Here is a 13,066-nt window from a genome sequence, read left to right on the forward strand (position 1 = left end):
CCACTGTTTTGCATCTGTTCTGAAGCTACTGTTTAATTTCCTTTAAACTATGATTCATATTCAGAAACACACTCCCAATCATACACAGTCGGGATGTACAAACGCAGAATTATGTCATTCTTGGCTCCAGATATGAAAATACCGAAGTCAAAGCAAAAGGATAGAAGTAATTCCAGTTAGAACAACAGTAATAACACATGATCCTTCCTTGTTACCTGTTCCTTTGCTTTACCATCACTGCAGTTATTCAATCATCAAAGACAAAATGCCCCAAACCAGCCATATTAGGCTTTTATAAAACAAGCTCTGGGGAGCAAAAAGGACATTCATTGACTTTAATGGGATGAACTGATCAACCATATCTAATAGAAATCATTGCCACTGGCAAAAGCTGCTGTACAATTGAATTACAAATAGAACACAATGCTTTTATGGCTTCTTAGAAAACTGTAATTCAATCTGTTTGATACAGAGAAGAAACAGATAAAGTCCAAATTCAAACATTAAAAAGTTGTGTTGTCTTTTAAATCCGAGTATGAAGCTTAAGGTATTACTCTCATCTTTTTTTTAAATGTCAAATCCAAACTCCAGTCCGATAAAAAAAGGCATAAACTGTTCTTTTCAAAGTACTCTTGATCTTCCTCAACATACAAACCAACAAACAGCTGTTTGCAATTTGGTTTTCAGAACAGAATATTACATTTGAAGATAAGTAAGGCTTCATTACGTTTTACTTGGCATTCACCTGAAAAGAGAGGATCCAGACTTTGTATAGCTCTGACAAGTCAAAAGGCTCACATGGGAACCTGACCTCAGCAAAATAAATAAATAAAAACATCATGCCAAGTTGAAATCAAACTGGAGAGAAAGTGTTCAATTATAACATATCACGTGGAAGAGAGAGAGAGAGAAAAAAAGAGAGAGAGAAAGAGAGAGAGAGGAAACCGATTTAAGAGCTCACATATTATATCGTCTGCGTTGGAGAAGGCAAGTCTTATAGTTCCTTCAGAATGGGCAGTCTTCCCTCAGACGCATCTGGACAACAGCAGCATCGGGTCATGGCGAAGTGTCCATAGCTTCACCAAGTACGGAGCAAAAGTAATTGAGCTGAAAACCTATGGTGCCTTTCTTGCGGTGACTTATTCAAATACTCAATATTCTTTTAAAAAAAAATAGGTAATAGGTATGTTTAAGGTAACTGTTTAATTGACTCCACTGTTAAACCACACTACGGTCCGTGCGCGAGCAGTGACGCAGAGGGGAAGTCTCTTTTACTTTGATGCTTGCGTTTGTTGAACATCACATTACAGTTTCAGTATTGTAAACGAATGCTATACTGAGTGACATCAGTAGAAACCAGCAACAACGTATTTCTGTGATGCGATGAGCAATGTCACCGATTCACCCTGGCACTCGTAACCTGTATTTCTCGCTGTGCGTAACTGAACTCAGACTTTACGCACAAACACCAAACCTTTCTAAACTGTCTCTCTCTCTCCTCTCCAGCCCATGTACGCGAAAGTGCCAGCTGCATTTTCGGTGGAGAACACTCGTGTGTCCGTTTTTTGTCGGCGGGATTGGTGTCCGTATCCAAGTGCACAGATTCAGAGCAGCGGCTCCGCCAGATCCCGCAGGGGGCCGTGAGAGCGCCGGTCCAGCCTGGGCTCCGCACGCACCACAGAGAAGATGAATATCCAGGTTCTGCCAGAACACAAGCTCTCGTCGGTGGCCCCGCTGAAACAGTGCAATGTGGAGAAAAAAGAGGTGGAACTGATACTGGTGAAGGATCAGAATGGCGTCCAGTATACAAGTTCCTCCATCATTCCAACCCCCGGTCACCATGGAGGTCCTCCCGGATCCGATGACGACCGAGAAACTTGGGGCAAGAAAATAGACTTTCTCCTGTCGGTGATTGGCTTCGCCGTGGACCTGGCCAATGTTTGGAGATTCCCTTACTTGTGCTACAAAAATGGAGGGGGTGAGTAAATTATAATACAGATCTTCGATCATTTGGAAGAGGTCAAACAAGTTATCCCCGCGTCGCCACGGGCAGGTACAGTGTCGTAGGAACGGTAAGACAGAACTGCAGGTCGCAACTAAGCCTAGCAGAGAAATTAACACTTCAACCACCCAAAAGCAACAGAGTATTATTTTATTGAATGCTGTACAGTAGGTTGCATTTTTCATTTGGGGGTCAAGTAATAGGGTCTGTGTTTTCCCCCTAAATGTTTGGTCTGGCAACTACTGCGATAAGATTTAGATTTAGGAGGAAAAGCTTTGAAAAGCTTTGGAGTTTTGAATCGTCCCAAGTGCATTTATAAAGTGTCACCTTCAGAAGTACCCCATGCCATTAAGACAAGCACACAAAACAGACAACTCTATCTTTGACACTATCATATCGCTCATAAAAAAGTTTACCCCTGCCAAATGTACTGTATGATCAGTGAGCTGTTCATTTTACCTTTTACCAAGTAATAGTGTTGAACTCATCTGAATGCAATAGACATCTTGAATTATATGTAAAATTGGGGATGTGTAACATTTTTTTCCCTTCAAATTATTAAAAAAAAAAAAAAACGTATTACACTGTTATCTTAAACTTGTGTCAGTCTCAATTCTGTAAATCCATTCATATTTAATGAGCTGTTTATACTTTAAGAGTGAGGATTAGTTTGATAAATGTGTCGACATGCAAACATCTACTTAAGGTTCTCAAATGAATGACAACACTATAATGTTAAATGATTCATTAATATTCTTTAGCACTATGTGAACAGAATATATGCTTTATTACTTTTGAAATAAATGTTTTGTTTTTTTATTCAGGGTTTAACTAAAAAGAGAAGGCGTCCAGTTCTAAAAGTGTTGGAGCTCAAGTTTGCATACTGTTGTCGACTTGCGCTGTTTTCAGCAGAACTGACCACTGAGGCTGCACTGCAGTGTGAGGGAAACGTACAATGGATTTCTTTAAACACAGCGTTGTTTTACTATCAACTCACATGACAACAGAGTGCTCACCAGAAGGTGTGCCCTGTCCTCTGTGTGCCTGCAAGTCCATTCACATGCTGAAAATCAACATGTTGTGCTCAGGAGAGGCCACAAAGGGTCAACTACACCACTGGCCTGTCAATCATAATTGCCCCAAGCAAAATGTATTCATTATTGTAGATAATGTGTCATTTATGATGCACAATAACAAGAACAATTGAATTATGAGAAGTAATTTCCTCGTCGGTGTGTGTGCGACTCTGGCACAGAATGAGAATAGCTGCAAGCCTTCCTGCTTGTACGTCACTGTGTGTTGTTTATCCAACAATCTCAAGACCCTTGGTCAACACTTTCTTTTCCTTTTCCAGAATTGAGTTGTGTCCTGGACTTATTGTGATTTTTCTGTTGGCAAAAAGTTGATGATTCACAAGGAGGAAAAAAAGTTTAACTATCTGACTAAAATTGCATGAAATCTACATGTTTCTCTTCTCAGGTGCCTTTTTGATCCCCTACATTCTGTTCTTGGTCATTGCGGGGATGCCCTTGTTCTATATGGAACTCGCCTTGGGACAGTACAATAGGGAGGGGGCAGCTACAGTGTGGAAAATATGCCCCGTGTTTAAAGGTGAGCTGTTACGTAAAAGACCGTCTGTTTAATTTAGCCCCCCACCCCTGTGCTACTAACTGCTCAGGCATGCCCTTTTTTGCGTCATTCAGTGTCTCGCCCTTTTATTTTTTGTCCTTTCCTCATAAGTTCACAAGCGTCACTTCTAACTAATCTCTTTGTCACATCCCTTTCATCTCCGTTTCACCTTTCTGAATGTTTTGATCTCTCTCCACTTGGACTTTCAACATTTACCCGCGTCAGTGTATCTTCAAATGTCGATTTCAAAATGATGACGTCAAACCAAACCAGGCTCGCGTCCATGGCGTGCTGTGGAAAACAGCTGGGTTCTATATAATTACGTCACTAAATATAAAACAAAGAAACCTGAAATTAAAGAGGACTTAAAGAGAAAACTTAGAGCACACTTTAAAACTTGACTAACAGATTTATGCTTATATTTAACGCTTGCATTGAGTTTTATTTGGAAATCATGACAATGAAAAGATTTTTGGAGTTTACTGACTAAACCTGCCGAAACAAAACGATATGCCACTTGCACGGGTACATGAGAAAAGGAGATTTGACATCATGCATCTGAAGTTTTTTTTTTTTTCCTGTTGAATCGACATCAGTCACTACCTTCGCTGGCTGCACTGCTGGGGAGGGTTTGTGTTTTTTCCTGCCTAGAATAAGCAGGTGATGGCTTTATGGCTCTTATCACACACAGTCTTCACATTCCAGTGGAAGCAAAACAAATCATTCCCCACTTAGAAAAAAAAAGTGCAATAGTGGAAAAAACCAAGTGCAGTGAATGTGTTTATTACTATTCTACACATCTGGAGTGGTTTAACAAAATGATGATTTGGATACATCAAAACACACTGCTGATGGAGATAGATGGTTGGATCTCAGGCTTCATAGAATTATTCATTAATAATTCAATGACTTGTTCAGAAGTTAAAAGTTCTGCAACCACACAGTTAAATACAAATGACTCAGTCATAACAGTCTCTACAGCTTCAAACATGTTCCTGCTATTCTTTTTTTTTATATTATTAACTTGGTTAAGGCTTCAATGCACATTTGTTGTGCTAAGAAATCTGAAAATGCATTTAATGTTATCACAAATTATAAAGCAAATGTAATCTAATTTTCATCTACACATGTCATGTACTCATGTCATCAATATGAGTACAGTAAGTTTGAATGTTTTGAAAATCTTTCACTAAATGAAGAGGAACTATTGTCGAGCAGATTAAGTTCCATGTCACACTTTGTATCACAAACGTGTAGCACAATTCAAGATTAAAACAACCTTTTGTACTTTCTGACTCATTTCTTGGTGTTCCTTAGGTGTGGGCTACACTGTGATCGTCATAGCCCTGTACGTTGGCTTCTACTACAACGTAATCATTGCCTGGTCTCTGTACTACCTGTTCTCTTCAATGACCAGCGAGCTGCCTTGGCTTAAATGTGGCAACAGCTGGAACAGTGAGAACTGCACAGACCCCAAAGCCATCAACGGATCTGTTCTAGGCAATGGAACGTCTTACGCCAAGTACAAGATAACCCCGGCAGCAGAGTTCTATGAGTGAGTGATTTCTGAAATTCTTTATCCGTTATTGACCTGTGAAGACCTTTGAATGCCATATGTTTTGTGCATAAGGTTACAAAAGTTCAAGATTCAAACTACATGTTATTGTTTATTATAACAAAAGATATCTCTGTTTACACAACTTTTGATGGCTGATGTGAGAATTTAGTCAACTAAACGGTTAAACTTTTGGCCTTGCCGGTTGAATGTTATGCTCAAACTGCAACGCAGCCGTCCATCTCTTGTCGGGGCTGTAGCTTTGGTTAATGGGCCTGCACTCCCCGCTCTACAACCCCGATGTAAACAAGCACAGTGAATGGATCATATCTTAGGAATACTAGGGTTTGGAAGTATTTTAATCTAGAAAATAGAGAAAAAGTTGTTTCTTGATTGTGTCAGGTTAAACTGGCATATCAACAGGAGCAAAAAGTAATTACATCTAGCACGGGCATGTGGATGTTGGTTCAAGGTCCCATATGCTTTTTCTGTTTTTTTTTATGCTCTTTAATGCGTTTTCCAGGTGTCTTGTGCATGATTGGGCACATCTATGTGCACACATTCAAAGCCTACATCCTCATGTTAGTTGTAGCAGTAGCTGCATGTAATGCTCGGTCCCTATGTACTTCATCACAAATGTACAAACTAATAGTGTCAAACACTTCTTTTGACCTTTCAGAAGAAAATATATACTGAAACCACTTCACAGTAACTATCTTTTTAAAAATATATTGTTCAAAATCAGCCCAATTTGCCGTTTGCACAGTTTCTAAACAAAGAATTGACAGGATCTATAGAATGTGTAATGTTCCTGGTGTAACAAACACGGGTGTTGCATGTGACTATCAGCACAGTGCAGCTCTGCAAAGTATGTTCTAGTCTTTTCACACTTGAATAAAATTCCTGAAAATATCCCACAAATTTCCAGAGCTTCATGTGTCAAAGTAAAATGCTGTTTTTCGCTATATTAGGACTTCTGCCTGACAGTCCCCTCTTAAAATGTAGATACAAAGTCAGGATGAACTGAGTAGTGAAAGCAGCAGCTAATAATCAGGACAGGTAATGATTTTTTTATTCTATGGCTGCTACACAACCGCTATAATATTTGGGCACGTAATGAAGCTGTGTCATACACTTTTCTGCTTGCTAGAATGTTCTGTTGCACACTTCTGTTTGTACAATAAATATGTACAAGTACACACGGAAAGCAACAGAGTCCAACACTATATAAACGCTGTGTCATTTTGGAATTGTTCACACTGTGATGTTTAGAAGTTGGTTGGGGGTTTTAAAAGGAACACAATATTCCATACACCACAATTTCAAAAGGATCCGTTAAATTAAGTCCAAACAACAAATTAATCCCCCCCCCCAAAAAAAAAAAATCCATCTCAACAAGTAACCAACAGTTACAATGCAGTTAAATATCTGCTGCTGAAAGTCAAACTGTACTGAGATCATTGAATCTAATCCCCGATCAACTTCAACGTTAAATGTCAAAATAGTTTTTTTTTTTTCAATCTCTAACATGGATTGATGACATCACATAAAAGGGATGCAGTCTCATTTTAGATTTTTTTTCAAACTACTTTATTATCCTACGGACAGATGCACGTTACGAAACAATTTAACAGCTATTCATTTGGCAAAAGTCACGCAGAATGAGTGCAAAGTTACCCAGCCAAAAACGCTTGCACCTTTAAAAAGGTGTTTATATGAAAAGTTCAAATGCATACTTTGAAGTGCATGAAAAAACTCCATCTGTTTATACTTCAAAGACAGCCGGTTCTTCCCGAGCTTCTGTGAAGACTGACTGTGCAGCCCAGAGGAAGTCTGTGAGAAGACAGAACAGGGGATACATGCTAAGCGTGACACACAATACATTGAGCATACATTTAGGCCCATAACTGTGCTTGGTTAAACTTCCCCTCTCATTCTGCTGCACTACAATGACTGTACCACGTTTATTTAATCAGCATCCCTGGATAGTTTTCAACTTCCAGGAAGCCTCAAACTTGATATATTAAGAGTAGGTCGTGTTTGACTTAGCATGAGGAGGTCAGCATTGACTTAAAAGCTTGTATCTTAAGAGTTACTGCAGACTTTAAAATGGTTGATACAATGTCAGTCAAACAGTATTTGTGGTTAATAAAATCCGAAAGCGGACACTCGTAAGAGAGACATCACTTCAAGTGCATGGACAGGCTGACAACAATAAAGTGCTTCAAGACAGATCTTGCTAAGGGTTAGGCTCTGTAGGGGACATTAAATCCCTCTGCTTTCAGCAAGCTTTGAGAACAGGAGCAATGCCAAGGCCCAGCATGAGAGAGTGAGGCCAACTGAGTCAACAATTCGCTTGTACCACCTCTTATACCCTTTACATCTGCTACTCGCTTGAGCCATACTGTCTTCATCTAGCAAGAGACACTTTGCAACTGAACACAAAACTCTGTTAAATGAAACATTTATCAGTGCCTTTGTGTTTGCTACATAGGGGTTCAGACTCACTACTTGCACAGTATTCACTAAACTATTAAGCATTTTAGGCATATCATTTGGGTATATTTATTTACCTGTGCTGTTAATGAATTGCAAATTTCTGTGATTTTAAAGGACACATGAACAGAGACCCAAAGAGCATCCTAACTTATGGTTCTTGACTGTCATGTATGCGATGACTTTTCTTATCGTTATTGAATCTTCAGGATCGTACATTTAAACATCGAACATGGGTTTACAAACATTATAACAGCGAACAGCTGCTGCTCATGTACGCATCCAGCACACACGTAATGGGAGGCTCCTCAGCTGCAGCTTGTTCAACAGCTTGTTTTTAGGTTGGTCATTTATTTACGGATGTACTGGTCAGATAAGCATTTGGTTTATCAAAAAAATAAATAAACCTGAAAACAGTGCTGAACTATGTGACTCAATCATACAGCTGTTTTGCAGGGGTTAAAGAAAGCAACAAAGAGCTAAACGATGCAAAACTGCTACAACGACAGTGTGAGCAAATAGCTAATGGGATTATACATACAAAGAATACTTAAATAAAATTAACCACCCTAACACTATTGTTGTATCTATACATACAGAATCGTACTTTTTCACACCTACTCGTTTGGATTACAAGTTTATTAATTTAAGATTCTGTCAGTCTTTGCAAAAAGAAATCTAATGTTACATAACTTCTGTAAAAAGGTGTTCATAAACTATCATCACAAGATTAATTCAGGGAAACTTGCAGCTTTCATTTAGCCATCACATATTATCAAATAACTCCAGTGAGTTTTCAATCATTTTACAGGTGAAACAGTGAAAGGGATTTTGTATATCAAAAGACTGACTGTAAAGTAGATATGGGCATTTTTCTGCATTTAATCTGATGACTTGCGTAGTCTCAAGCGATCAGATAAATCTCCCAAATGTCAAACTCAAAATCAGAGCATCATAATTGTCGTCTGTCAATAATATACAGTAAGTCATACATATCATGAGGGAGAAGAGTCGGGCTTTCAAAGAATTCTTAAGCTGTCAGTGAGCCTCATCATGTGTGCATGTCTGATGAAAAAGCAGTTGGAAACACCATCCATTCTTTCCATGCCAACTTCAGAATGAGGAGTGTTGTATTAAACTATTTGTATAACATTGTAGACAATGACGTACGCTTCCTCCTCAAGCGGCATTCGGCCAGGAATAAGCGGGTTGTGAACTTCTTTCAAGTTGCTTATGAATCATTGTTTCAACAAAGTTTGTCACCAGTGACGTGTTAGACAGTCCGTCTGAAAATGTCTTCATACATACCTTACATTTTCAAATGGCTTCATGAGGCGTCTGTGTTTTCATCCTGCCTTCACAGGTTTACCATGAGCAGCTATAAAAACACTTTTGTCAGTCAACATAGTACCAATAAGTTATTTTGGAGCGCAGCCTGCTCCGAAATATAAAATGAAGGGGGAAATTTAGAGGAGCAAGTTTCCAATTCAATAAAAGGTCCTTAATGGGCTTCAAGAATATTAGGAGTTAACAATGCACACAAACTTCATAAAAAAAAGGCTTTTTGTGTCGTCCTTCAGAACATTATCAGTCAAGTAGTAGCAGCTTACTTTTGAAGAAAAGAAAGAAGTTGATTTCCAATAAAGGCGAGTGTCCAGAGTATATTGTTTGCCTCAATGAATGAAGGTTGTAAAATGAAAAAAACAAAAACCAAAACTTTTTAAATCCAGCCAGAAATAACCATATCTGATTCAGCGCTCAGGATAACTATATTTGATAAGCCTTACATCAAACTAAATGAGGTCATTAAACAGAGATTTCCCTCTCTCTTTTCTTATTGAAACTTAATTGTGTAATAAATAACTTAAAATAAATGACAGGATGTTTTAGTAATTAAATTAGGTATCAAGGAGCCGTTTTGTACTGTAACTCAGGGCTTTAGTCCTCTTTCATTCATGTTTACTTTGCATGTTCAGTTTCAAGTTCTGTAAGCAACATCAAGACGCGCTATAGACATGCAATACTGTGCCAGCCTCAAGTATACAGAGGCCAGCTGAAGGCAACAGTGAGTGTCAGAAATCCACATAAACTGGCTTACTGAGTGAAGATAAGAGTGAATGTGTTTAGAGTAACTGAGTCAAAGGGAGCTGGATTGATGTTATAGTGGGCATTTACTGGCACTAAACTATTAATGCTATCAGATGAACAAGGAGGCCTTGGGGCATTACAACACCAACACAAGGACTTCATTTCACAAGCCCAGACTAAAATTTTCTCTCCAAACAAACTGATGTCTTCACACTGCTATCTGCCTCCCAAAAGACTTTATAGCTTTGAATGTATTATCAGCCAAAGATAAGTAATTGCTAAAGATGAGTTTCACAGATCCTCTAGTCTCTGAGGATTGCGTTTCTGAACATACTGTATTTCAGTTTGCGTGTTCCTGGAGATTTACATGTCAGGCAGTTGTGTAAGCAACCTGAGTATCTGATCAAATCCCCTACGTCTGTTTATCAAACAGAACATTGCATGCCAACTTAATTGAATCTTTCTTTCAGAAAGTTTTAATAAGAGACACTGTGTATAGGTCAGCAACAATGTGCAGCAGGAAAATATTCCCGTCATAAGCTGCAGGCAGCCAACTCTTACAGGGAAGGACTTTCTTTTGTCCCCATACTGTATGCAGTTTAGGCAGAATGTCAACCAGAATGTATAAGGGTATCAGAATAAACTGAATTAAAATGAAACAAGTATTGCATCGTAAATTGATGATAAAAAAACAGAGTTAATGTTTTTCCTTATTGTATATTAGTAAGAAAGGTAAACACATTTAACACTTAATGGTTTATGCTGCCCTCTGTTGGTACATCGTCAACACAGATTGACTATTTAAAACACAGTTAAATAGCGATGAAATAACCAGAATATTGAGCAAAAGGCAACTTGAAAAATATTTTGACACTAATATGAACTACAAGTACGGTTGACGAAGGATTCTCCAGAACCTTAGAATTCGGAACCGTGCATTTCTTCTGTACTTTATTTAATTTCTATTATTTAGACTCCCAGATATTAGAATCTGCTTACTCCCTCTACAGTTATCATTAGTGATGCAACATATCACTTTAAGGATCCTGTTACAACCCCTTTGTAGAGTCTCAGTGACAAGAAAGAGGCATTTAAGTAGCGTGTCGGCACAATAAAGATCTGCTTCACAAATTGCTAACAAATTGAAAGGCCAGTCTCTTTTTGAATTTGATATGAGTTTTGCACAATTTTTTACACAAGAAACAGTCACATAGTGATGATTTTTCAGTGAGTATGGCTACATGGAATTTTAACAGTTCTTCAGCTCCTCTCACTCTCATTGCGTCTGCATTTTATCATGTTAGTATGTAAAAGTGGTTTCTTGTGGCAGCACAGGTTACTTAGTGTTCATAACATTATCCCACAGTCTGCTGTAGTCAGTTGAATATGGCTCAATGTACAGATATAAACTCTGTTAACAGGGCTGTGTTCAATGCAGAAACTAAAGATACAGTCCCTCAGTGCACTCTCTGTTGGTTGTTTGGTCTTCCAGGACACAATGTGCCGTGCAGGAGCAGCCAGTGCAAAGACATAGCATTTAAAAGTGGTACTGCAGTCCAAATCTAAAACATTGGAGAGAGTGGTCATTCATGTGATGAAACAGAATGGCTCTCTTCAAGTATACTAGGCACCAGATAGGTTGAATATTTTGAGGATTACTAGACTGCACTCTCTTTGGAATACCAAGAGGAAATGTCTTCAAATCTGGCAGCAAGACCAGTTGGACTGACTCAGTGATGAACAGATTGGACCCTGCTGGTCAAAGGTCAATGTCAATGGGATGTTAAGCCAAAAACTATTCTCATACAAAAAAATAAATAAACAACGCTGGTAGGTCATTTTTAAAATCTGGTTTGTTTTGTTTTAATCTGTCAAAGGGAACAACAGCATCAACTATCAACCAATGGATTCCTGTCACTTTACTATACCTTTACATTCTGTTAGTTGTGCTTCAGAAAAAATGGTCTACTGGAAAACACATAATCTGTAGAACAACATACAGAAAGAGAAAGACTCTCTTGTCCCTAGTGTAAATCATTATAGTTTCATTTAGACCTGCTAATGTGGTTCCATTTAAGGATCCTTCACAGACTGTCCAGCTGCACGAGGATTGTGTAGGAAATACTAACTGACATTAACCACAACTTAACAGGTGGGACCACACAAAATAAATGCCTTGAAATAAACACTTTAAATAAAAACTTAAGGTTTGAAGCAAGTTTACTGTAACCAGGATATACCAACTGCATTCATGCTAAACAGTTATGTGATGGTGACTTGGTAATTACAACACAGTAGCAGAGATTAAGAAGTTAATCACACGTCCTGTTTACAAGCAACACGGAGATAGAGATGTCTCATCCCAGGACATCAAATACCAATTCTTTTTTCAAATCCCTTTGGGGCCTCAGATTCATTATAAAACGTAACCTTTCAAGCAGTATTTTCCCTAGGTGTCTTATCCAGATGCTGAAGGCTACTTTTTGCATCTGTATGTGCTACTGAGGGCTGGGGATAGCTGCTTCAAGTTCTTGGTATATGCTTTTGAAAGAGCAATGTAATTTTATTGTCAGTCTTCGTGCTAATCTATACATATCCTGAGATAAAATAAATGTACCCTATCTTAGTTTCCTAAAATAAAAGTAGGTAAGCATAGTTAACTATTACCATAGCCTTAGTTTTCAGCTGTGGTCCTCTTTAAATGTGATGGATATTATTTGTTGTGCTTAAAGGCCCACCAGATAGTGGATAGTACACAACCCACATTTTCTGATTATTTTTTTTTTCAAAAACTGAATTATCTAACAGCTGGAAACAATATTAAGAGGGGGTGAAAGAGACACCATTTGTTTTTCTTGGTTTTCATTTGGTAACAATTACACTTTTGAATGCTTAACTTGATCAGACAGTGTTTGGCTTGAGGAGATATGGCTGACGATATGAAAGCAATATCAAGAGACTTCATTGGCAGTTTCAAAGCACTTAAAATTGGAAGAGAGAGAGACATACGTTATTTCATTTGACAGCAGTCAACAAGTAAATATAAATGATATATTTTATCAAATAAAAAGAAAAAAACATCTCTAATCTTTCAAATATTGACACTTTAAACCACATTAGTGTCAAAACAAATTAATTCATTTTTTATGAATCATTTAATGTAAGACTTTTGCCAATGGCTAAGCGGGGTTAAACAAGGTGGGTTCAGACTAGAGATGTTTGGTGTAATACAAGACATGCCTTTTACATGTCCTAAAAGAGCATCTTGCCAACACTGAATAGCACGTCTTCACTTC

General features: G+C 38.2%; 1 protein-coding gene and 1 long non-coding RNA gene across 5 annotated transcripts in view; one reads left to right on the forward strand and one right to left on the reverse strand.

Annotated features, from left to right (window-relative positions):
- The window catches only part of slc6a2 (solute carrier family 6 member 2), a 24,350-nt gene continuing 11,284 nt past the window's right edge, over positions 1-13,066 (forward strand). Inside the window, exons 1-4 of one of the 4 annotated variants that reach the window (XM_079338817.1) lie at positions 1-1,194; positions 1,507-1,978; positions 3,482-3,613; positions 4,949-5,186. In XM_079338817.1, coding sequence (XP_079194943.1) covers positions 1,687-1,978; positions 3,482-3,613; positions 4,949-5,186 — 662 coding nt within the window. In that variant the 5' untranslated portion in view covers positions 1-1,194; positions 1,507-1,686. The remainder of the gene's footprint in view (positions 1,195-1,506; positions 1,979-3,481; positions 3,614-4,948; positions 5,187-13,066) is intronic. The other 3 variants (XM_079338818.1, XM_079338819.1, XM_079338820.1) reach the window with 3 other exon arrangements.
- LOC306820831 overlaps positions 12,541-13,066 on the reverse strand; it is a 22,097-nt gene continuing 21,571 nt past the window's right edge. The window contains exon 3 of the long non-coding RNA XR_013778720.1: positions 12,541-12,751. This is a non-coding gene — a long non-coding RNA (uncharacterized lncRNA). The remainder of the gene's footprint in view (positions 12,752-13,066) is intronic.

This window comes from Symphodus melops (genome assembly GCF_947650265.1).
Source record: "Symphodus melops genome assembly, chromosome: 3".
Taxonomy (NCBI): domain Eukaryota; kingdom Metazoa; phylum Chordata; class Actinopteri; order Labriformes; family Labridae; genus Symphodus; species Symphodus melops.